The sequence below is a fragment of the Ranitomeya imitator genome, chromosome 2 (genome assembly GCF_032444005.1).
Source record: "Ranitomeya imitator isolate aRanImi1 chromosome 2, aRanImi1.pri, whole genome shotgun sequence".
Lineage (NCBI taxonomy): Eukaryota > Metazoa > Chordata > Amphibia > Anura > Dendrobatidae > Ranitomeya > Ranitomeya imitator.
The window spans coordinates 581,419,120-581,446,630 of record NC_091283.1 but is presented as its reverse complement, the minus strand read 5'-3'; the positions used below and the strand labels follow the sequence as shown (position 1 = coordinate 581,446,630).

General features: G+C 51.8%; 1 protein-coding gene across 1 annotated transcript in view; it reads right to left on the bottom strand.

Annotated features, from left to right (window-relative positions):
• The window catches only part of CCNDBP1 (cyclin D1 binding protein 1), a 38,942-nt gene extending 17,545 nt beyond the window's left edge, over positions 1-21,397 (bottom strand). The window contains exons 1-3 of the mRNA XM_069752245.1: positions 21,275-21,397; positions 6,262-6,321; positions 685-764 (exon numbers count right to left, since the gene is read on the bottom strand). Of these exons, the coding sequence (XP_069608346.1) occupies positions 685-764; positions 6,262-6,321; positions 21,275-21,332 (198 nt within the window). The 5' untranslated portion in view covers positions 21,333-21,397. The remainder of the gene's footprint in view (positions 1-684; positions 765-6,261; positions 6,322-21,274) is intronic.
• Between the last annotated feature and the right edge of the window lie 6,114 nt (positions 21,398-27,511).

Here is a 27,511-nt window from a genome sequence, read left to right as displayed (position 1 = left end):
GAGGACGCAGAGCCCAATGTTGTGACAGAATGCTGGTGGTCAAGTATAAGAAGAATGTCCTTTTCTTGACCACAATACATGGTGATGGCAGCACCCCCTCCGCTGTACAAGATACCTCTACACAGGTCCACAAACTGTACTGAGGTACAACAAGAACATGGGGGGAGAGTTGATCTCTGTGATCAAGTCCATCATAAGTACAGAGCCATGAGAAAGGTCAAGTTGTGGTACAAGAAGCTGGCTGTGCACATCATATAGATGGCAATGTATAACTTTTCGGTGCTATCACAATGTGCAGTCCTGACTGAGACCTTCCTTCAGTTTCAGGAAGTAGTGATAAAGACACTAATATTAGGCTGCGAGGAAGGAGCGGGTCCCAGTTCTTCTGGAACTGAAGGTGCACGTGTTGTAAGAGGGCAACATTTCCCCGGTGAAGTCCCTCAAACTGCAAAGAGAGGAAGGTCACAAAAAAGCTGCAAAGTATGTTACAGAAGGGGGTGATACAAAAGGACACCATGTGACAGTGTGATACCTGCCGTGACAAATCTGGTCTGTGTAATGTTAAAAAAAAAAAAAAAAAAAACACTTCTCGGGTAAAAATGTGATTGAACAAGTGGTGATATAAGCTAAGAATTCCAAAATAGCCCAGAAATGACAGTCACTTTCACCTGTGGACTCGCTCACCTCTTCTGATGGCACTGGAGGCTTGGAATAAGCCAGGCTGATTTTGGTGGCTTCCTGAGAAGTAGCTTTAAATGCTTGTTCTACAAAGAAGAATATTCAGTATATAAATTGGAATATTTATCATGAGTTGGAATAAAGAAGACATTTCTCAATAACTTGGCTAACAAAATGTGTGAAAGGAATGAAGAAAAAACTTCTCAGCTCGGTGATGCATCATACGGACATTCTGTATGTATCTCTGACTTGCATGTTGAGCCACCACCCTTATACTGTGATAATCTTAGCAGCCCACACATGGCTAAGGCTACTATATATCTGACAACTACAATCCAATAACTTTGTTTCTGCAGCTTTCAGACCACTTATACTTCTTATTTCAAAATGACCATGGGGAGGAGATGACATTATCAAGAATATGTCAATAGCATAGACTGTCCTGAATGCACAGGAAAACTTTTAAAGGTGGTCTACTTGGAGCACCTGTATTCACTAGAAAGACCCCCTCTAAATATCCCAATGAGACCTGAAGTTATAGCATCATAAGCCTGCAACCTGTTCCCAAGTCCTAAAGCCCTTAGATTATGTTCATACAAAGTAGAATGTTCATTTTTATTCAGATACCCTCCAAAATACACAATACACGTCCAGTTGGTTTTAATTGGTAATCCCCATCGCTGCTCATACATATGAGAGTGGTTCTGATCAGATTATGATAACTGTAGTATGAAAAAAGTGACGGTCACATCTCCTCTTTGATGGAGATTCCACAAGGACTTCAAATTGAAGTAACATAAAAAAGAAAATAGGTATTAGCACATGAAAAAGCACATCAGGACGAAAAAGCTCTTAAAAAAACATTTTCAAATGCGGATTTCTCTTGAAAACCACCTACATTGCTCCACCTCAAGAAAACTACATGTAAACATACTCTTGAAGTGAATTTGTTGCAAGGTTTTTGCTGCATAACCTGAGAGCAGCAAGATGCAGGAGCAGAGACTGATTCCAGCGGTGTCTCATTTATGGGCTTGTTTGCTCTAGTTTTGATAATCTGCTAATGAAACTGATTTTATCACTAGAAGACTGGTAAATCTGTTTCTGGGTAGCCCTCCATATTCAAGAGCTCTGTGTAAGCTCGCCCCCACAAATTGGCAGCTTTCTGCCTATGCACAGCGTACACAGAACGCTGCCAATCAGTGGTGTGGGCTGGGTTATTCAGAGCTCAGTATTCAGAGAACTGGTAGATATGCAGCAGAGAAAACAGAATTTGTACAAACTGCAGAATATAGCCCAGTAAGTGACACTGGAATCAGGGTCTCTGACTCTACATTATGGTGCGGCAGCAAAAAAACAGACGACAGATTCCCTTTAAAGGGAATGTGTCATCACAAAATAACCTACTGTGGAAATCAGGTAATTTTTTTCCCCAGGTATCACAATATACAGAATAAACATTAGAACTCTTGGAACATTTACTGGGCGTATTTTAGACTATAACTGCCTGTTTCAGGAAATCCAAATGCACATTGATCGCAACAGACGGAATTAGTCCCCATCTGAAACTATTGAGTGTGCTCAAAGGCCATGGTGAAGGACTGCAGAGCAGAATCAGCTGTGCCATCACATACTGTGAATGGTGGGTTCTGTGCTACTAACTTATTATAGTCATGATAATCACCCTGCTCACAAGTCTCCCTAAGGAAAAAGTCACACGGCTGTATAACTCAGATGGAGATTGCAATGCAATGCTCGGACTGGCAGGCAGTTCTCCATATCAAATGTGAAATACACGCTGTCACGCTCGGGTCAGGAAAGCTGCTAGCAGGTCCAAGCATTACCATGCGATCCCCGTCCAAATTATAAGGCTTTCTGACTCGACCCTAAAAGGAAAGGAGGTAGGGCCCTGATTAAGGCCAGCATTTTGTCTTCACGTCTTAATGATGGGTGTGCAGGAGTAAGATGTGCCTTAGTCATTAAGAGGTGCACGCTATTTAATGAATTAGGCACATCTTATCACTGGCATGCACCTCTGTGCACCTTGCCAGAAAAGTTACTCTAGTTAGCGATTGGGGTACATTTCTGGCCTAATTTTTTAATAATGTGCGGTGCTAGCTTCGACACACCCCGTCCCATCCATGCTTTGCCATCTTCAGTGGATTTTGCAGGTGCTGGCATGAAAAATGTCAAAAGAAGCAAAATTTTTGTGTAACTCTAAGATGGGAAAACACATTGAAGATTTGGGGCCTACCAATCAAAAGAGAACCAGTGACTAGTAGGAAAATTGGAAGATTATCAATTTTGGATTTGAATACAGATTGTGATATGAAATTTTTTTTAAGACAGTCCCTTTAAGGATTCGGCTAGTAGTCCATTCTTAGCTATTTGTGTCTGAAGGGGGCTTAATCAGAGGAAATAACTTTACCCCAGTTCTGTGTAACCAATCCCTGCAAAGTTATTTTCTCTGATAAACTTCCCTTCAGACTGTGTGGGACATCTGGGAGACCGATTCTTCAGAGAAGATAGCGCTATCACGAGTCTTGTGTCTTGCCAACAGTAGAACTTCATGAGGCCATATGTGTGTTTGGGGTTGCTTTTCATCCAACCCTGCGGGCTCACTCACAATTTTGCTTGAGAACACTGCCATGAATAATGAATAGAATCTAAACACCCACCAACAACAACTTCTCCCAAAAATCCTCGAGCAATTTGGTGATGAACAATGCTTTTTCAAGCATGGTGGAGACCGTCATGAGGTAAAAGTGAAAACTAAGTGGCTCAGTGAACAAAACATTGTCATTTTGGGTACATGGCCAGAAAACTCCCTAAGTCTCACAACGCGGGTAGACAAAAAAAAAAGAAATTGTGATAAATGTGCAAACTATGTCCTACGAGGAACGGTTAAAGGGTATGGGAATGTTTAGCTTGCAAATAAGAAGGCACAGGGGTGACATAATAGCAGTCTACAAATATCTGAAGTGCTGTCACAGTGTGGAGGAATCATCCTTATTCTCATTTGCACATAGAAACAAGAAGCAATGAAATGAAACTGAGAGGAGAAGATACAGATTAGATATTAGAAAACTTTTTGACAGATAGGGTGGTCAATGGGTGGAACAGGCTGCCCCGAGAGGTGGCGAGTTCTCCTTCAATGGAAGTCTTCAAACAGAGGCTGGACAGACATCTCTCTGAGATGGTTTGGTGAATCCTGCATTGAGTGGGGGCCTTGGACACGATGACCGGGAGGTCCCTTCCGACTATCAATCTGTGATTCTGTGAAGTTCGAAGCACTGGTTAGGCAAAAATAGGTAGTCATCAGTCAGGATTTGGCTCAGGAGTTGATATGCAGCATGTCAGGGTGAATTGCACTTGTAAAATAAGGATCAGCATTGTAAATAGTCTTTGCATAAACTTATGGAATCTGTCACAAGGATCAACCCTCCTAAGTAGTCAAGAGAGTCATGTAAGTCATTGGAAGCTGAATATCTACTTTATAATTGTCTAAGGGTCACTTCCGTCTGTCTTTCTGTTACGGATATTCACTGGTCACGGCCTCTGTCTGTCATAGAAATCCAAGTCGCTAATTGGTCGTGGCAAAACGCCCACAACCATTGCAACGACCAATCAGCGACGGGCACAGTCCGGCGGCAAAATGGCAGCTCCATACTCCCCTCCAGTCAGCCCTCACACAGGGTTAATGGCAGCGCTAATGGACCGCGTTATGCCGTGGTGTAACGCACTCCATTAACGCAGCTATTAACCCTGTGTGATAAACTTTTTACTATTGATGCTGCGTATGCAGGGCGCATGCAGGTCCGGGACCCAGTCTTACCCCACAGGTAGCTATGGAAAATTTATGTGCGGCTATGATTTGCTCGCCTAGCTATTAATCTGCTATTATACAGGGAGCTCACTTGCGGCTTTGCTTTGCCGATTTAGTCATTTGTCTGCACGTGGGTATACATTTATAATGTGTTCATAGATTGTATGCCTATGTACCCACGGCTTAATTTGGCTATTTAGCATAGATATATGCAGTGAGCTTATATACAATCCCCATCTACCTCGCTGTGCCATCACTGCCATCATTACTCTTTGCACTCTGACACTTTATAATCAATGAACTAACACATATTCCATCTACCTCATTGTGTTATTAACACTTTTTGCACTTGCACACTTTATAGGAGGTACGCTGTTATAATCCCACTTATATAAATTTTTATCTGATTTTTTCGGCACTCTTGTTGTTTTTGAAACATTATATGGTTTTTATTGGAGTTTCACTTTTTTATATTTTTTAAAAAATACAATAGATTCTGTGTAGTAGTTTTTTTGGTTTCACCTTTTTCTATATATAGTAGATCTTATATGGGTCACATATAATTTGATTTGATTTTATTTTGGATTTACTAAAGAACCATTTAATTGTGTAGCACGGCGAGTATTTGGCTTTGTTATCCCTGGTGGGCTTTTAATTTATTTTTTTGAGATTTCTGGGCCCCATACAAATATTATTCCTGCGGTTTGTTTTTGTTTTTATTCATATATGTATTCATTTTTAAAAAATATATATATATATTAATTGTTGTATGAATTGCCAAAGTATATGTAATAAAGGCATATTAATGATATCAGTGCTGTGGTACCCTCTGGTGATTTCTTATCCTGTGGTGGGCAGGTGGTTTGGTTCCCCTTTCTCAGTGGTTATCCACTGAAACTTTTACAGTGCACCTTTACCCCATGAGATATATTATGATCTATATTTATGTTTAGGCAAGATTTGTGGGTATATTAGGTGCGTACTGTGTCTTTTAACTAGTCACAAAACTTGGCAGTGACTGCAGGCCGCCTTTGCTCTAATGAGGAGACAACCCTAGCAGTCTATACAACAAAGCTGATAAGTGAGCTGCAGACATGTAACGTTAGCTTACAGCAAGTACTCTAAAGGTACTGTCACACTAAGCGACGCTGCAGCGATACCGACAATGATCCGGATCGCTGCAGCGTCGCTGTTTGGTCGCTGGAGAGCTGTCACACAGACAGTTCTCCAGCGACCAACGATCCCGAGGTCCCCGGTAACCAGGGTAAACATCGGGTTACTATGCGCAGGGCCGCACTTAGTAACCCGATGTTTACCCTGGTTACCATCCTAAAAGTAAAAAAAACAAACGCTACATACTTACCTACCGCTGTCTGTCCTCGGCGCTCTGCTTCTCTGCTCTGGCTGTGAGCGCCGGGCAGCCGGAAAGCAGAGCGGTGACATCACCGCTCTGCTTTCCGGCCGCTGTGCTCACAGCCAGACCAGAGAAGCAGAGCGCCGCGTGGAGTATTGAGTGATGGCTGGGAGGCGTTTGTGTCCGGGGGGAAAAGAAATGCCCCCCCGGACAGACTACAGGTATGAGGGGCAAATTATAAAAACGGATATTGCAGCGTTGAAAGGGACCCCAAATAAAAGAGCCACCTTGACAGAATGCAGCACTAGTGCTGCACAAGGTGGCTCTTTTAGTTAAAAAGGCCTGGGAAGGAAGTGACAGGTCCCCATTAAAGGACCAACCACTTATCTTTCTCAATGTTTCTTACCCAAGGTTTTCCAGAAGAACTGAGGATTAAAGTGATTGATACTTTCATTGGGTTCCCCATCTGCAAAAACACAAAAGGATATAAAAATATTAGTATCTTTTCAAACATGTTTTAACATTTTTTTTGTTTTTAAACAGAAGAACACTTCCCACTGAGTAATAATGAGGTTATCTCTTGTAACTGACAAAGTATCGCTCGGTCTTGTCACATTGTGGGAGTCACAAGTGCGAACAGGACTACCAGCTCGCCCTCTTCGACCAATCAGCGACGGGCACAGTCTGCCGAGAATTCTGGAATCATCATTGTCCTCCACTGCTGTCAAGTGCCACCATTGTGTTGTCTAAGGGTCTAATTGTCTGTCTGTCTCGGATATCAGCCAATCAGCAATATTAGTGCGGGATTTAAACACCACTAACAGCGCAACATACATTCATACATATTCTAGAATACCCGATGCTTTTGAATTGGGCCAACATCTAGTATAGTATATACCTGTAAGTCATCTCCTCCTGTATATAATATATACCTGTGTGTCATCTCCTCCTGTATATAGTATATACCTGTGTGTCATCTCTCCTGTATATAGTATATACCTGTGTGTCATCTCCTCCTGTATATAGTATATACCTGTGTGTCATCTCCACCTGTATATAGTATGTACCTGTGTGTCATCTCCTCCTGTATATAGTATATACCTGTGTCATCTCCTCCTGTATATAGTATATACCTGTGTCATCTCCTCCTGTATATAGTATATACCTGTGTCATCTCCTCCTGTATATAGTATATATCTGTGTGTCATCTCCTCCTGTATTAGACCTCGTTCACACGTTATTTGGTCAGTATTTTTACCTCAGTATTTGTAAGCTAAATTGGCAGCCTGATAAATCCCCAGCCAACAGGAAGCCCTCCCCCTGGAAGTATATATTCGCTCACACATACACATAATAGACAGGTCATGTGACTGACAGCTGCCGTATTTCCTATATGGTACATTTGTTGCTCCTGTAGTTTGTCTGCTTATTAATCAGATTTTTATTTTTGAAGGATAATACCAGACTTGTGTGTGTTTTAGGGCGAGTTTCATGTGTCAAGTTGTGTGTGTTGAGTTTTGTGTGGAGACATGCGTGTAGCAACTTTGTGTGTGTCGAGTTGCATGTGACAGGTTAGTGTAGCAAGTTGTGTGCAGCAAGTTTTGCGCGTGGCGAGTTTTATGTGTGGTGCGTTTTGAGTATGTGCAAATTTTATGTGAGGCAACGTTTGCATGTGTTGCAGCTTTTGTGCATGTGGCAATTTTTCCACGTGTGCAAGTTTTGTGTGTCGCGAGTTTTCCATGAGGTGAGTTTTGCACGTGAGGCTAGTTTTGCGTGAGCCTAGTTTTGCATGTGGCGAGTTTCGCGCGTGGCGAGTTTTGAGCGGCAACTTTTGTGTTTCGACTTTTATGTGGCGAGGTTGGTGTATGTGTGGTGAAATGTGTGCTGAGGGTGGTATATATGTTCAAGCACGTGGTAGTTTGTGGCGCATTTTGTGTGGTGAGTATCTCATGTCGGGGCCCCACCTTAGCAACTGTACGGTATAGTGTATACTCTTTGGCGCCATCGCTCTCACTCTTTAAGTCCCCCTTGTTCACATCTGGCAGCTGACAATTTGCCTCCAACACTTTTCCTTTCACTTTTTCCCCATTATGTAGATAGGGGCAAAATTGGTGAATTGGAACGCGCAGGGTTAAAATTTCGCCTCACAACATAGCCTATGACCTTCTCGGGGCCAGACTGACAGTGCAAAATTTTGTGGCTGTAGCTGCGACGGTGCAGATGCCAATCCCGGACATACACACATACATACACACAAACATTCAGCTTTATATATTAGCCCAGTGATTATGACACTATTTTTTCATGAAATATTGTACTAGTGTTAGTGCTAAATTTAGGTCAATATTTTTTGAGGTTATTTGTGAAAATATAGGAATTTTGGCAAAAAAATTTAACATGTTGCAATTTTCAAACTTTTAAATTTTATGCCTTACGGTTTAGGCGCACGGCAGGGCACATTTAGTATCCCGGCGTCCGTAACGACCCGACCTATAAAACTGTCCCACTAGTTAACCCCTTCATTGAACAACGTAAAAAAAAACCAAACAAACAAAAAAAACAACGCTTTATTATCATACCGCCGAACAAAAAGTGGAATAACACGCAATCAAAAAGACGGATATAAATAACCATGGTACCGCTGAAAGCGTCATCTTGTCCAGCAAAAAACGAGCCACCATACAGCATCATCAGCAAAAAATAAAAAAAGTTATAGTCCTCAGATTAAAGTGACGCAAAAATAATTATTTTTTTTTATAGAAAATAGTTTTTATCGTATAAAAGCGCCAAAACATAAAAAAATGATATAAATGAGGTGTAGCTGTAATCGTACTGACCCGAACAATAAAACTGCTTTATCAATTTTACCAAACGTGGAACGGTATAAACGCCCTCCCACAATAGAAATTCATGAATAGCTGGTTTTTGGTCATTCTGCCTCACAAAAATTGGAATAAAAAGCGATCAAAAAAATGTTACGTGCCCAAAAATGGTACCAATAAATACGTCAACTCGTCCCGCAAAAAACAAGACGTCACATGACTGTGGACCAAAATATGGGAAAATTATAGCTCTCAAAATGTGGAGACGCAAAAACTATTTTTTGCAATAAAAAAGCGTCTTTTAGAGTGTGACGGCTGCCAATCATAAAAATCTGCTAAAAAACCCGCTATAAAAAGTAAATCAAACCCCCTTCATCACCCCCTTATTTAGGGAAAAATTAAAAAAAATTCGAAAAATGTATTTATTTCCATTTTCCCATTAGGGTTGGGGCTAAAGTTCGGGTTAGGGCTACAGTTAGGGTTGGGATTAGGGTTAGGGGCGTGTTGGGGTTAGGGGCGTGCTCGGGTTAGGGGTGTGGTTAGGGTTATGGTTAGGGTTAGGCGGGTGTTTGGATTAGGGTTTCAGTTAGAATTGGGGGTTTCCACTGTTTAGGCACATCAGGGGCTCGCCAAACGCGACATGGCGTCCGATCTCAATTCCAGCCAATTCTGCGTTGAAAAAGTAAAACAGTGCTCCTTCCTGCTGTGAATTCTGTTGTCGGGCTCCCTCCTGTGGTCATGAATGGTACTTCGGCTGGTTCTGTCCATGGACTTTCTCTGGTGGCTGTGGGTGTTTCTGAGTTTCCTTCCACAGGTGACGAGGTTAATTCGTTAGCTGCTGCTCTATTTAACTCCACTTAGATCTTTGCTCCATGCCACCTGTCAATGTTCCAGTATTGGTCTTGTTCACTCCTGGATCGTTCTTGTGACCTATCTTCCCAGCAGAAGCTAAGTGACTGCTTGTTTTTCTCTGGTTTGCTATTTTTCTGTCCAGCTTGCTATTCTGATTGTTGTCTTGCTTGCTGGAAGCTCTGGGACGCAGAGGGAGCGTCTCCGCACCGTGAGTCGGTGCGGAGGGTCTTTTTGCGCCCTCTGCGTGGTCTTTTTGTAGGTTTTTGTGCTGACCGCAAAGCTACCTTTCCTATCCTCAGTCTGTTCAGTAAGTCGGGCCTCACTTTGCTTAATCTATTTCATCTCTATGTTTGTATTTTCATCTTTACTCACAGTCATTATATGTGGGGGGCTGCCTTTTCCTTTGGGGAATTTCTCTGAGGCAAGGTAGGCTTTATTTTTCTATCTTCAGGGCTAGCTAGTTCCTTAGGCTGTGCCGAGTTGCATAGGGAGCGTTAGGCGCAATCCACGGCTATTTCTAGTGTGGTTGATAGGATTAGGGATTGCGGTCAGCAGAGTTCCCACGTCCCAGAGCTCGTCCTATATTATCAGTAACTATCTGGTCATTCCGTGTGCTCTTATCCACCAGGTCCATTATTGTCCTGACCACCAGGTCATAACACCTTCCCTTCCGAGCTCTCCCGTGTGCCCAAACAGTGGTTCCCCCAACATATGGGGTATCAGCGTACTCAGGACAAATTGGACAACTTTTGGGGTCCAATTTCTCCTGCTACCCTTGCAAAAATACAAAACCGGGGGCTAAATAAAAACCCTTGGGAAAATAAAACAAATTGGAGCTGAAGTAAATATTTTGTGAAAAAAAGTTAAATGTTTTTTTTTTTTAAACATTCCAAAAATTCCTGTGAAACACCTGAAGGGTTAATAAACTTCTTGAATGTGGTTTTGAGCACCTTGAGGGGTGCAGTATTTAGAATGGTGTCACACTTGGGTATTTTCTAACGTATATTGCTGGTCAACTTTTAACCCTTATAACTCCCTAACAAAAAAAAAATTTGGTTCTAAAATTGTGATGATGTAAAACAGACATGTGGGAAATGTTACTTATTAAGTATTTTGTGTGACATATCTCCGTGACTTAAGGGCATAAAAATACAAATTTGGAAAATTGCTAAATCTTCACCAAATTTTCTTTTTTTTCCACAAATAAATGCAGGTAATATCAAAGACATTTTGCCACTATCATGCAGTACAATATGTCACAAGAAAACAATCTCAGAATCATCAGGATCCGTTGAAGCGTTCCAGAGTTATAACCTCATAAAGGGACAGTGGTCAGAATTGTAAAAATTGGCCCGGTCATTAACGTGTAAACTACCCTTGGGGGTTAAGTGACCCCATTTTGGAAATTGCACCCCTCTGGGAATTTCACTACAGGTGTAGTAATGATTTTTACTCCATGGGTGTTTTCCAGAAACAAGCAGCAGTGGATGTTGAAATCTGTTGTTGCAGTGCCCATACAGTGGGTACGGCAAGTATTCAGACCCCTTAAAATGTTTCACTCTTTGCCGCGATCGCTATTTATTGCGGCATCTGAAAGACAAGACAGGGTGGTTAACATCATCGGGACTTGAGCCAAATCAGGTCCCGATGATGTCGCTGGTCAGAGATATTGCAATGCACTGGAATGCCAGCGCTTGCTGACCTCTGGGGATCCCAAGTGCTGCAAGTCAGCAGACCAGGGAGAAACATCGGTGCTGCATAAAGCTAGGCCATCAATATAAAAGTCCTCAGACGGGTCCTTTACACTTGAGTTTCTGCAGAACATAGGCAATAAGAACACTAAAGGTGTGAAATATATAAGGGCTATATGCCCTACAAGTTATGTCATTAGCTTATATACCAGACTATGAAAAGATTAGGGCTTGCCATGTTTGTAATGCTGCCTGTCACTTTCTGATATTGAAAAAAAATGGGCTCAGGATACAGGAGCGTCGTTTTTATTTAAAAGAAATAAGGAGACAGCTGGACAACACCACTATATACCGGAAATTAGACTCCAACCCCACCCAATCCATCAGAAACAGGATTTCAGAAATATTACGGGAATATACAACATTGGGGGTTCTAGATCTAAATACCTGCAATTACCTCACCAATGACCATCCAGTTACCCCGGTATTCTACACGCTCCCCAAAATTCACAAGAACCTTGAACACCCCCCCCCCGGGAGACCGATAGTGGCAGCCACTAACTCTATATTGTCCCCAATAGCAATGTTTCTGGAAAAAATCTTAACCCCTCACATTCAATCCACAAAATCATTTTTGCTAGACACAGGGGCCTTTTTGGAAGTAATACGGAACAAGGAAAGTATACCAGCAGACGCCATCTTGGCATTGCTGGACGTAAAGGACCTATATACTTCCATACCACACAAAGAGGGTATCAACTCCGTTAAAAAACTCCTATCAACCACAGGGACCCATGAACAACAAATTGACCTTGTTGTGGAATTACTCACAATAGTCCTGGACTCTAATCATTTTTTGTTCCAGGACCAATTTTACCTACAGATACGGGGGACCGCAATGGGCTCCAACGTGGCGCCCCCTTACGCTAGCTGCTACATGGCAGATTTTGAGGAGAGTCTCATATATCCTGACTTGCGTTTCCGAGACAATGTGTTACTCTGGAAACGCTACATAGACGACATATTCTGTGTCTGGGGCGGCACGTTGGAGTCCCTGCTGTCCTTTGTGGATTTTCTCAATACCGCCTGGCCCGGTATCTCCTTTACTATGGCCCATGATCAGAATGAATTTTCTGGACACGGTGGTCATCAAAGACCAGGGGGGCACACTAAGTACTGATATCCACATAAAGAGCACAGACCGCAACAGCCTGTTGCATTTTCAGAGTTTGCACCCTCGTGCTATTAAAAAAGCGATCCCCAAATCTCAAATCCAGCGGGTGACCCGCATAGTTTCAGATAATGAGCTACGGGCACAAAGAGTATCTGAAATGAAAGCAAAGTTCCAAGCGAGGGGTTACCCAGAATCTGTCCTCCAAGAGGCCCACACCTCAGGCCATAACAACAGACGTAAATCACATTTGGACCGCATCCCATTCATTCACTCCTTCCACCCGTTCGCATATATTCTCCATAGAAATATACGCCAACACTGGCATTTACTTACGACTGCTCACCCCAACATCCCAGAATTTAGGGAACCATTCCTACCGTGCTTTAGGAGACCCCGCAATCTCAGAGATTCCCTGGTAAGAGCCGACGTAGGATCGGACAAAAGGCCACCCACACAACGGTTCCTTGAGAGCCCTCGCCTCGGGACTTTCCCGTGTCTCCACTGCACTCAATGCAGTAATGTCCTAAAGGGCAACTCATTCCACCATCCACGCTCGGGTAGATCCTTTCCTATTAAAAATTACTTCAACTGTGATTCGGCATATGTGGTCTACCTCATCAAGTGCCTTAATCATGATGTATCATGATTAAAGGGACTCTGTCACCTGAATTTGGCGGGACTGGTTTTGGGTCATATGGGCGGAGGTTTTGGGTGTTTGATTCACCCTTTCCTTACCCGCTGACTGCATGCTGGCTGCAATATTGGATTGAAGTTCATTCTCTGTCCTCCATAGTACACGCCTGCGCAAAGCAATCTTACCTTGTGCAGGGATGTACTATGGAGGACAGAGAATGACCTTCAATCCAATATTGCAGCCAGCATGCAGCCAGCAGGTAAGGAAAGGGTGAATCAAACACCCGAAAACTCCACTCATATGACCCAAAACCAGTCCCGCCAAATTCAGATGACAGGTTCCCTTTAAGGGTGCTTGGTCACCAGAAACGCGTTGATATCGCTTTTTATTTTTTGTAACTGCTGATGTTTTTATCCTCCACTGAATATATTTCCAAGTGAATAAAGAAGTTTTTTTCACTACCTCGTTGAGCTGGATTCCTCATTTCTTCTTTGATATCGTATTATTGCATATAATCAAAAAAAAAATCCATCTGATGCTTTTCTGTTGTGTACCAGTCATAACGAATATTAAAAAGAAAACTAAAAAATGTAAACCGCATGGCAGCCTAACCACTGAGAGTAAATGATGATGATGACAATTGGAAGCACATATGTAACACTGCACGCCTTGCCGCTGGCTGTTGGGCTCTCTCGTGAATCGGACAGTTTGTGCACCAAGTACGGACATTTTGTAAGGTTTTCCATAGCAGTAATGCAGTTCTAATTTCATATATGCAATGTTTTAGCATTTCAGATTGCTGCTGTACTTTCTCAGTTATATTGAATAGCCGTGACCTCTTGCACCTGTTCACACTTGTTTTCATTCTGTACGGAGATGCTGGTCATATTCTTGACGTTCAGTGTGCGCCATGAGGCAGCGTCATCCAAGGACGAAAGAAAAGGGGCTCCACAACCCGGAAAGGACTAAGGCTAACTAAGCCCATTTCTGGGTCTCTGTAAGGCGCTGTGTACACTATACAGGACACAATGGAATCCACCAGAAGAAGAATATGACTTGGCCTCGGCATGACAACGGGCAGGGCTCCCGGCATGGCAGCGGGCAGGGCTCCCGGCATGGCAGCGGGCAGGGCTCCCGGCATGGCAGCGGGCACGGCTCCCGGCATGGCAGCGGGCACGGCTCCCGGCATGGCAGCGGGCACGGCTCCCGGCATGGCAGCGGGCACGGCTCCCGGCATGGCAGCGGGCACGGCTCCCGGCATGGCAGCGGGCACGGCTCCCGGCATGGCAGCGGGCACGGCTCCCGGCATGGCAGCGGGCACGGCTCCCGGCATGGCAGCGGGCACGGCTCCCGGCATGGCAGCGGGCACGGCTCCCGGCATGGCAGCGGGCACGGCTCCCGGCATGGCAGCGGGCACGGCTCCCGGCATGGCAGCGGGCACGGCTCCCGGCATGGCAGCGGGCAGGGCTACCGGCATGGCAGCGGGCACGGCTCCCGGCATGGCAGCGGGCACGGCTCCCGGCATGGCAGCGGGCACGGCTCCCGGCATGGCAGCGGGCACGGCTCCCGGCATGGCAGCGGGCACGGCTCCCGGCATGGCAGCGGGCACGGCTCCCGGCATGGCAGCTGAAGGGCACCCGGCATGGCAGCGGGCAGGGCTCCCGGCATGGCAGCGGGCACGGCTCCCGGCATGGCAGCTGAAGGGCTCCCGGCATGGCAGCGGGCACGGCTCCCGGCATGGCAGCGGGCACGGCTCCCGGCATGGCAGCGGGCACGGCTCCCGGCATGGCAGCGGGCACGGCTCCCGGCATGGCAGCGGGCACGGCTCCCGGCATGGCAGCGGGCACGGCTCCCGGCATGGCAGCGGGCACGGCTCCCGGCATGGCAGCGGGCACGGCTCCCGGCATGGCAGCGGGCACGGCTCCCGGCATGGCAGCGGGCACGGCTCCCGGCATGGCAGCGGGCACGGCTCCCGGCATGGCAGCGGGCACGGCTCCCGGCATGGCAGCGGGCACGGCTCCCGGCATGGCAGCGGGCACGGCTCCCGGCATGGCAGCGGGCACGGCTCCCGGCATGGCAGCGGGCACGGCTCCCGGCATGGCAGCGGGCACGGCTCCCGGCATGGCAGCGGGCACGGCTCCCGGCATGGCAGCGGGCACGGCTCCCGGCATGGCAGCGGGCACGGCTCCCGGCATGGCAGCGGGCACGGCTCCCGGCATGGCAGCGGGCACGGCTCCCGGCATGGCAGCGGGCACGGCTCCCGGCATGGCAGCGGGCACGGCTACCGGCATGGCAGCGGGCACGGCTCCCGGCATGGCAGCGGGCACGGCTCCCGGCATGGCAGCGGGCACGGCTCCCGGCATGGCAGCGGGCACGGCTCCCGGCATGGCAGCGGGCACGGCTCCCGGCATGGCAGCGGGCACGGCTCCCGGCATGGCAGCGGGCACGGCTCCCGGCATGGCAGCGGGCACGGCTCCCGGCATGGCAGCGGGCACGGCTCCCGGCATGGCAGCGGGCACGGCTCCCGGCATGGCAGCGGGCACGGCTCCCGGCATGGCAGCGGGCACGGCTCCCGGCATGGCAGCGGGCACGGCTCCCGGCATGGCAGCGGGCACGGCTCCCGGCATGGCAGCGGGCACGGCTCCCGGCATGGCAGCGGGCACGGCTCCCGGCATGGCAGCGGGCACGGCTCCCGGCATGGCAGCGGGCACGGCTCCCGGCATGGCAGCGGGCAGGGCTACCGGCATGGCAGCGGGCACGGCTCCCGGCATGGCAGCGGGCACGGCTCCCGGCATGGCAGCGGGCACGGCTCCCGGCATGGCAGCGGGCACGGCTCCCGGCATGGCAGCGGGCACGGCTCCCGGCATGGCAGCGGGCACGGCTCCCGGCATGGCAGCTGAAGGGCACCCGGCATGGCAGCGGGCAGGGCTCCCGGCATGGCAGCGGGCACGGCTCCCGGCATGGCAGCGGGCACGGCTCCCGGCATGGCAGCGGGCACGGCTCCCGGCATGGCAGCGGGCACGGCTCCCGGCATGGCAGCGGGCACGGCTCCCGGCATGGCAGCGGGCACGGCTCCCGGCATGGCAGCGGGCACGGCTCCCGGCATGGCAGCGGGCACGGCTCCCGGCATGGCAGCGGGCACGGCTCCCGGCATGGCAGCGGGCACGGCTCCCGGCATGGCAGCGGGCACGGCTCCCGGCATGGCAGCTGAAGGGCTCCCGGCATGGCAGCGGGCACGGCTCCCGGCATGGCAGCGGGCACGGCTCCCGGCATGGCAGCGGGCACGGCTCCCGGCATGGCAGCGGGCACGGCTACCGGCATGGCAGCGGGCACGGCTACCGGCATGGCAGCGGGCACGGCTACCGGCATGGCAGCGGGCACGGCTACCGGCATGGCAGCGGGCACGGCTACCGGCATGGCAGCGGGCACGGCTACCGGCATGGCAGCGGGCACGGCTACCGGCATGGCAGCGGGCAGGGCTACCGGCATGGCAGCGGGCAGGGCTACCGGCATGGCAGCGGGCAGGGCTACCGGCATGGCAGCGGGCACGGCTCCCGGCATGGCAGCGGGCACGGCTCCCGGCATGGCAGCGGGCACGGCTCCCGGCATGGCAGCGGGCACGGCTCCCGGCATGGCAGCTGAAGGGCACCCGGCATGGCAGCGGGCAGGGCTCCCGGCATGGCAGCGGGCACGGCTCCCGGCATGGCAGCTGAAGGGCACCCGGCATGGCAGCGGGCACGGCTCCCGGCATGGCAGCGGGCACGGCTCCCGGCATGGCAGCGGGCACGGCTCCCGGCATGGCAGCGGGCACGGCTCCCGGCATGGCAGCGGGCACGGCTCCCGGCATGGCAGCGGGCACGGCTCCCGGCATGGCAGCGGGCACGGCTCCCGGCATGGCAGCGGGCACGGCTCCCGGCATGGCAGCGGGCACGGCTCCCGGCATGGCAGCTGAAGGGCTCCCGGCATGGCAGCGGGCACGGCTCCCGGCATGGCAGCGGGCACGGCTCCCGGCATGGCAGCGGGCACGGCTCCCGGCATGGCAGCGGGCACGGCTCCCGGCATGGCAGCGGGCACGGCTCCCGGCATGGCAGCTGAAGGGCACCCGGCATGGCAGCGGGCACGGCTCCCGGCATGGCAGCGGGCACGGCTCCCGGCATGGCAGCGGGCACGGCTCCCGGCATGGCAGCGGGCACGGCTCCCGGCATGGCAGCGGGCACGGCTCCCGGCATGGCAGCGGGCACGGCTCCCGGCATGGCAGCGGGCACGGCTCCCGGCATGGCAGCGGGCACGGCTCCCGGCATGGCAGCGGGCACGGCTCCCGGCATGGCAGCTGAAGGGCTCCCGGCATGGCAGCGGGCACGGCAGCGGGCACGGCTCCCGGCATGGCAGCGGGCACGGCTCCCGGCATGGCAGCGGGCAGGGCTCCCGGCATGGCAGCGGGCAGGGCTCCCGGCATGGCAGCGGGCACGGCTCCCGGCATGGCAGCGGGCACGGCTCCCGGCATGGCAGCTGAAGGGCTCCCGGCATGGCAGCGGGCACGGCTCCCGGCATGGCAGCGGGCACGGCAGCGGGCACGGCTCCCGGCACGGCAGCGGGCACGGCTCCCGGCACGGCAGCGGGCACGGCTCCCGGCACGGCAGCGGGCACGGCTCCCGGCACGGCAGCGGGCACGGCTCCCGGCACGGCAGCGGGCACGGCTCCCGGCACGGCAGCGGGCACGGCTCCCGGCACGGCAGCGGGCACGGCTCCCGGCACGGCAGCGGGCACGGCTCCCGGCACGGCAGCGGGCACGGCTCCCGGCACGGCAGCGGGCACGGCTCCCGGCACGGCAGCGGGCAGGGCTACCGGCATGGCAGCGGGCAGGGCTACCGGCATGGCAGCGGGCACGGCTCCCGGCATGGCAGCGGGCACGGCTCCCGGCATGGCAGCGGGCACGGCTCCCGGCATGGCAGCGGGCACGGCTCCCGGCATGGCAGCGGGCACGGCTCCCGGCATGGCAGCGGGCACGGCACCCGGCATGGCAGCGGGCAGGGCTCCCGGCATGGCAGCAGGCACGGCTCCCGGCATGGCAGCTGAAGGGCTCCCGGCATGGCAGCGGGCACGGCTCCCGGCATGGCAGCGGGCACGGCTCCCGGCATGGCAGCGGGCACGGCTCCCGGCATGGCAGCGGGCACGGCTCCCGGCATGGCAGCGGGCACGGCTCCCGGCATGGCAGCGGGCACGGCTCCCGGCATGGCAGCGGGCACGGCTCCCGGCATGGCAGCTGAAGGGCTCCCGGCATGGCAGCGGGCACGGCTCCCGGCATGGCAGCGGGCACGGCTCCCGGCATGGCAGCGGGCACGGCTCCCGGCATGGCAGCGGGCACGGCTCCCGGCATGGCAGCGGGCACGGCTCCCGGCATGGCAGCTGAAGGGCACCCGGCATGGTAGCGGGCAGGGCTCCCGGCATGGCAGCGGGCACGGCTCCCGGCATGGCAGCGGGCACGGCTCCCGGCATGGCAGCGGGCACGGCTCCCGGCATGGCAGCGGGCACGGCTCCCGGCATGGCAGCGGGCACGGCTCCCGGCATGGCAGCGGGCACGGCTCCCGGCATGGCAGCGGGCACGGCTCCCGGCATGGCAGCGGGCACGGCTCCCGGCATGGCAGCGGGCAGGGCTCCCGGCATGGCAGCGGGCACGGCTCCCGGCATGGCAGCGGGCACGGCTCCCGGCATGGCAGCGGGCACGGCTCCCGGCATGGCAGCGGGCACGGCTCCCGGCATGGCAGCTGAAGGGCTCCCGGCATGGCAGCGGGCACGGCAGCGGGCACGGCTCCCGGCATGGCAGCGGGCACGGCTCCCGGCATGGCAGCGGGTAGGGCTCCCGGCATGGCAGCGGGCAGGGCTCCCGGCATGGCAGCGGGCACGGCTCCCGGCATGGCAGCGGGCACGGCTCCCGGCATGGCAGCTGAAGGGCTCCCGGCATGGCAGCGGGCACGGCTCCCGGCATGGCAGCGGGCACGGCAGCGGGCACGGCTCCCGGCATGGCAGCGGGCACGGCTCCCGGCATGGCAGCGGGTAGGGCTCCCGGCATGGCAGCGGGCACGGCTCCCGGCATGGCAGCGGGCACGGCTCCCGGCATGGCAGCGGGCAGGGCTCCCGGCATGGCAGCGGGCAGGGCTCCCGGCATGGCAGCGGGCACGGCTCCCGGCATGGCAGCGGGCACGGCTCCCGGCATGGCAGCTGAAGGGCTCCCGGCATGGCAGCGGGCACGGCTCCCGGCATGGCAGCGGGCACGGCAGCGGGCACGGCTCCCGGCATGGCAGCGGGCACGGCTCCCGGCATGGCAGCGGGTAGGGCTCCCGGCATGGCAGCGGGCACGGCTCCCGGCATGGCAGCGGGCACGGCTCCCGGCATGGCAGCGGGCACGGCTCCCGGCATGGCAGCGGGCACGGCTCCCGGCATGGCAGCGGGCACGGCTCCCGGCATGGCAGCGGGCACGGCTCCCGGCATGGCAGCGGGCAGGGCTACCGGCATGGCAGCGGGCACGGCTCCCGGCATGGCAGCGGGCACGGCTCCCGGCATGGCAGCGGGCACGGCTCCCGGCATGGCAGCGGGCACGGCTCCCGGCATGGCAGCTGAAGGGCACCCGGCATGGCAGCGGGCAGGGCTCCCGGCATGGCAGCGGGCACGGCTCCCGGCATGGCAGCTGAAGGGCACCCGGCATGGCAGCGGGCACGGCTCCCGGCATGGCAGCGGGCACGGCTCCCGGCATGGCAGCGGGCACGGCTCCCGGCATGGCAGCGGGCACGGCTCCCGGCATGGCAGCGGGCACGGCTCCCGGCATGGCAGCGGGCACGGCTCCCGGCATGGCAGCGGGCACGGCTCCCGGCATGGCAGCGGGCACGGCTCCCGGCATGGCAGCGGGCACGGCTCCCGGCATGGCAGCGGGCACGGCTCCCGGCATGGCAGCTGAAGGGCTCCCGGCATGGCAGCGGGCACGGCTCCCGGCATGGCAGCGGGCACGGCTCCCGGCATGGCAGCGGGCACGGCTCCCGGCATGGCAGCGGGCACGGCTCCCGGCATGGCAGCTGAAGGGCACCCGGCATGGTAGCGGGCAGGGCTCCCGGCATGGCAGCGGGCACGGCTCCCGGCATGGCAGCGGGCACGGCTCCCGGCATGGCAGCGGGCACGGCTCCCGGCATGGCAGCGGGTAGGGCTCCCGGCATGGCAGCGGGCACGGCTCCCGGCATGGCAGCGGGCACGGCTCCCGGCATGGCAGCGGGTAGGGCTCCCGGCATGGCAGCGGGCAGGGCTCCCGGCATGGCAGCTGAAGGGCTCCCGGCATGGCAGCGGGCACGGCTCCCGGCATGGCAGCGGGCACGGCAGCGGGCACGGCTCCCGGCATGGCAGCGGGCACGGCTCCCGGCATGGCAGCGGGTAGGGCTCCCGGCATGGCAGCGGGCACGGCTCCCGGCATGGCAGCGGGCACGGCTCCCGGCATGGCAGCGGGCACGGCTCCCGGCATGGCAGCGGGTAGGGCTCCCGGCATGGCAGCGGGCACGGCTCCCGGCATGGCAGCGGGCACGGCTCCCGGCATGGCAGCGGGCACGGCTCCCGGCATGGCAGCGGGTAGGGCTCCCGGCATGGCAGCGGGCACGGCTCCCGGCATGGCAGCGGGCACGGCTCCCGGCATGGCAGCGGGCAGGGCTCCCGGCATGGCAGCGGGCACGGCTCCCGGCATGGCAGCGGGCACGGCAGCGGGCACGGCTCCCGGCATGGCAGCGGGCACGGCTCCCGGTATGGCAGCGGGTAGGGCTCCCGGCATGGCAGCGGGCACGGCTCCCGGCATGGCAGCGGGCACGGCAGCGGGCACGGCTCCCGGCATGGCAGCGGGCACGGCTCCCGGTATGGCAGCGGGTAGGGCTCCCGGCATGGCAGCGGGCACGGCTCCCGGCATGGCAGCGGGCACGGCTCCCGGCATGGCAGCGGGCACGGCTCCCGGCATGGCAGCGGGCACGGCTCCTGCATCCCTACAGTGCTAACATTGGGGCAGTGTTTAGCTGGTCAGTGCGCAATAAAGGCCATACAAAGTATGTAAGAAGACTGCATGAAGCAGCTGAGGAACGGTAACCTGCACAAACTCCTACACACTGTATAGGACAGTTATGAGGTGCCGCAGCCTGCACCCCGCATGTAACGGCCGCCATGCTGCGGTTCCCCTCGTGCTTAGTACGGTCACACGGATATTGGGAGGATTATGGACTTGCCTCGCAGCTTCTCCTGGATAGCACGGAGGTTCTCCAGTAGTTTCCGCAGCGGCTCCATGTTTTCCCGGAACCATAAGACAAAAGCCTCTGGGACCAGGGGGAAGGGTTTGGCTGTAACGCATAGGTAATACTTCCTATATCATAGAGCAGAGCTATGAGATGATTGTGCAGGCGATAACCATGGCGACAGTGCTGATAAAAGATAAAGCTCTGGAGCGCCCTCACCCTGTGGAGGACGAAATAGCGGGACATTTATTTATCACCTGAATCTTTCACAGTGTGCTCTTGGCACTGGCACAGGTGTGACTCCGTAGTTCCTCCCTCCTGGGAGTAATGGTTGCTAATGCTATTGCTAACAGTGCTGTGAATACATCCTTGTATGACGTATGCCGCATGTGTATACCGTATGTTGCTTCATGTCATTATAAAATGGCAAGTATTAAGAATCTTGCAGCATAAAGCTGCCCCTCATGGTGGCGACCACCCTTTCCCTGACTCCTGTCCACAAAGCAGCCATAGATGATGGTGTGAACGCGGCCCTACGTCCCACAGTATCAGTGGGTGCGTGTCTACCAGGGCCGGACTGGGACTAAAATTCAGCCCTAGCATTTGAATTACACAGGCCCACTTGTCGCATGGTGACTGTATAATATCTTTGTACACTTGTAGGTTACAAGAAGTGAGGGGAGTGTAACATATCTCCCAGCTTTCGAGGAAGGGAAAGAGGGACAAAGCTAGCGGCGCGCACACTGCGCCGCGACAAATTTTAGGCCACACCTCTGACCACACCCATTTCAACTAGTCACGCCCTAACCACACCCATTTAGCACTTCTGATCACAATGTTTCGTAAACAATAATTATAAACAAAAAAAATATGGCCACACAGTGCTCCATACAGTATAATGGCCACACATGATGCTCCATACTGTATAATGGCCACACATGATGCTCCATACTGTATAATGGCCACACATGATGCTCAATACTGTATAATGGCCACACATGATGCTCCATACAGTATAATGGCCACACATGATTCTCCATACTGTATAATGGCCACACATGATGCTCGATACTGTATAATGGCCACATATGATGCTCAATACTGTATAATGGCCACACATGATGCTCCATACAGTATAATGGCCCCACATGATGCTCCATACTGTATAATGGCCACACATGATGCTCCATACTGTATAATGGCCACACATGATGCTCCATACTGTATAATGGCCACACATGATGCTCAATACTGTATAATGGCCACACATGATGCTCGATACTGTATAATGGCCACACATGATGCTCCATACTGTATAATGGCCACACATGATGCTCAATACTGTATAATGGCCACACATGATGCTCCATACTGTATAATGGCCACACATGATTCTCCATACTGTATAATGGCCACACATGATGCTCGATACTGTATAATGGCCACATATGATGCTCAATACTGTATAATGGCCACACATGATGCTCCATACAGTATAATGGCCCCACATGATGCTCCATACTGTATAATGGCCACACATGATGCTCCATACTGTATAATGGCCACACATGATGCTCCATACTGTATAATGGCCACACATGATGCTCAATACTGTATAATGGCCACACATGATGCTCGATACTGTATAATGGCCACACATGATGCTCAATACTGTATAATGGCCACACATGATGCCCCATACTGTATAATGGCCCCACATGATGCTCCATACTGTATAATGGCCACACATGATGCTCCATACTGTATAATGGCCACACATGATGCTCAATACTGTATAATGGCCACATATGATGCTCAATACTGTATAATGGCCACACATGATGCTCCATACAGTATAATGGCCCCACATGATGCTCCATACTGTATAATGGCCACACATGATGCTCCATACTGTATAATGGCCACACATGATGCTCCATACTGTATAATGGCCACACATGATGCTCAATACTGTATAATGGCCACACATGATGCTCGATACTGTATAATGGCCACACATGATGCTCCATACTGTATAATGGCCACACATGATGCTCAATACTGTATAATGGCCACACATGATGCTCCATACTGTATAATGGCCACACATGATTCTCCATACTGTATAATGGCCACACATGATGCTCGATACTGTATAATGGCCACATATGATGCTCAATACTGTATAATGGCCACACATGATGCTCCATACAGTATAATGGCCCCACATGATGCTCCATACTGTATAATGGCCACACATGATGCTCCATACTGTATAATGGCCACACATGATGCTCCATACTGTATAATGGCCACACATGATGCTCAATACTGTATAATGGCCACACATGATGCTCGATACTGTATAATGGCCACACATGATGCTCAATACTGTATAATGGCCACACATGATGCCCCATACTGTATAATGGCCCCACATGATGCTCCATACTGTATAATGGCCACACATGATGCTCCATACTGTATAATGGCCACACATGATGCTCAATACTGTATAATGGCCCTACATGATGCTCCGTACTGTATAATGGCCACACATGATGCTCCATACTGTATAATGGCCACACATGATGCTCAATACTGTGTAATGGCCACACATGATGCTCCATACTGTATAATGGCCACATATGATGCTCCATACTGTATAATAGCCCCACATGATGCTCCATAATGTATAATGGCCACACATGATGCCCCATACTGTATAATGGCCACACATGATGCTTCATACTGTATAATAGCCCCACATGATGCTCCATAATGTATAATGGCCACACATGATGCTCCATACTGTATAATGGCCACACATGATGCTCCATACTGTATATTGGCCACACATACTGCTCCATACTGTATATTGCCCATACATGATGCTCCATAATGTATAATGGCCACACATGATGCTCCATACTGTATAATGGCCACACATGATGCTCAATACTGTACAATGGCCACACATGATGCTCCATACTGTATAATGGCCACATATGATGCTCCATACTGTATAATAGCCCCACATGATGCTCCATAATGTATAATGGCCACACATGATGCCCATACTGTATAATGGCCACACATGATGCTTCATACTGTATAATAGCCCCACATGATGCTCCATAATGTATAATGGCCACACATGATGCTCCATACTGTATAATGGCCACACATGATGTCCCATACTGTATAATGGCCACACATGATGCTCCATACTGTATAATGGCCACACATGATGCTCAATACTGTGTAATGGCCACACATGATGCTCCATACTGTATAATGGCCACATATGATGCTCCATACTGTATAATAGCCCCACATGATGCTCCATAATGTATAATGGCCACACATGATGCTCCATACTGTATAATGGCCACACATGATGCTCAATACTGTATAATGGCCACACATGATGCTCGATACTGTATAATGGCCACACATGATGCTCAATACTGTATAATGGCCACACATGATGCCCCATACTGTATAATGGCCCCACATGATGCTCCATACTGTATAATGGCCACACATGATGCTCCATACTGTATAATGGCCACACATGATGCTCAATACTGTATAATGGCCCTACATGATGCTCCGTACTGTATAATGGCCACACATGATGCTCCATACTGTATAATGGCCACACATGATGCTCAATACTGTGTAATGGCCACACATGATGCTCCATACTGTATAATGGCCACATATGATGCTCCATACTGTATAATAGCCCCACATGATGCTCCATAATGTATAATGGCCACACATGATGCCCCATACTGTATAATGGCCACACATGATGCTTCATACTGTATAATAGCCCCACATGATGCTCCATAATGTATAATGGCCACACATGATGCTCCATACTGTATAATGGCCACACATGATGCTCCATACTGTATATTGGCCACACATACTGCTCCATACTGTATAATGGCCCTACATGATGCTCCGTACTGTATAATGGCCACACATGATGCTCCATACTGTATAATGGCCACACATGATGCTCAATACTGTGTAATGGCCACACATGATGCTCCATACTGTATAATGGCTACATATGATTCTCCATACTGTATAATAGCCCCACATGATGCTCCATAATGTATAATGGCCACACATGATGCTCCATACTGTATAATGGCCACACATGATGCTCAATACTGTATAATGGCCACACATGATGCCCCATACTGTATAATGGCCCCACATGATGCTCCATACTGTATAATGGCCACACATGATGCTCCATACTGTATAATGGCCACACATGATGCTCAATACTGTATAATGGCCCTACATGATGCTCCGTACTGTATAATGGCCACACATGATGCTCCATACTGTATAATGGCCACACATGATGCTCAATACTGTGTAATGGCCACACATGATGCTCCATACTGTATAATGGCCACATATGATGCTCCATACTGTATAATAGCCCCACATGATGCTCCATAATGTATAATGGCCACACATGATGCCCCATACTGTATAATGGCCACACATGATGCTTCATACTGTATAATAGCCCCACATGATGCTCCATAATGTATAATGGCCACACATGATGCTCCATACTGTATAATGGCCACACATGATGCTCCATACTGTATATTGGCCACACATACTGCTCCATACTGTATATTGCCCATACATGATGCTCCATAATGTATAATGGCCACACATGATGCTCCATACTGTATAATGGCCACACATGATGCTCAATACTGTACAATGGCCACACATGATGCTCCATACTGTATAATGGCCACATATGATGCTCCATACTGTATAATAGCCCCACATGATGCTCCATAATGTATAATGGCCACACATGATGCCCATACTGTATAATGGCCACACATGATGCTTCATACTGTATAATAGCCCCACATGATGCTCCATAATGTATAATGGCCACACATGATGCTCCATACTGTATAATGGCCACACATGATGTCCCATACTGTATAATGGCCACACATGATGCTCCATACTGTATAATGGCCACACATGATGCTCAATACTGTGTAATGGCCACACATGATGCTCCATACTGTATAATGGCCACATATGATGCTCCATACTGTATAATAGCCCCACATGATGCTCCATAATGTATAATGGCCACACATGATGCTCCATACTGTATAATGGCCACACATGATGCTCAATACTGTATAATGGCCACACATGATGCTCGATACTGTATAATGGCCACACATGATGCTCAATACTGTATAATGGCCACACATGATGCCCCATACTGTATAATGGCCCCACATGATGCTCCATACTGTATAATGGCCACACATGATGCTCCATACTGTATAATGGCCACACATGATGCTCAATACTGTATAATGGCCCTACATGATGCTCCGTACTGTATAATGGCCACACATGATGCTCCATACTGTATAATGGCCACACATGATGCTCAATACTGTGTAATGGCCACACATGATGCTCCATACTGTATAATGGCCACATATGATGCTCCATACTGTATAATAGCCCCACATGATGCTCCATAATGTATAATGGCCACACATGATGCCCCATACTGTATAATGGCCACACATGATGCTTCATACTGTATAATAGCCCCACATGATGCTCCATAATGTATAATGGCCACACATGATGCTCCATACTGTATAATGGCCACACATGATGCTCCATACTGTATATTGGCCACACATACTGCTCCATACTGTATAATGGCCCTACATGATGCTCCGTACTGTATAATGGCCACACATGATGCTCCATACTGTATAATGGCCACACATGATGCTCAATACTGTGTAATGGCCACACATGATGCTCCATACTGTATAATGGCTACATATGATTCTCCATACTGTATAATAGCCCCACATGATGCTCCATAATGTATAATGGCCACACATGATGCTCCATACTGTATAATGGCCACACATGATGCTCAATACTGTATAATGGCCCTACATGATGCTCCGTACTGTATAATGGCCACACATGATGCTCCATACTGTATAATGGCCACACATGATGCTCAATACTGTGTAATGGCCACACATGATGCTCCATACTGTATAATGGCCACATATGATGCTCCATGCTGTATAATAGCCCCACATGATGCTCCATAATGTATAATGGCCACACATGATGCCCCATACTGTATAATGGCCACACATGATGCTTCATACT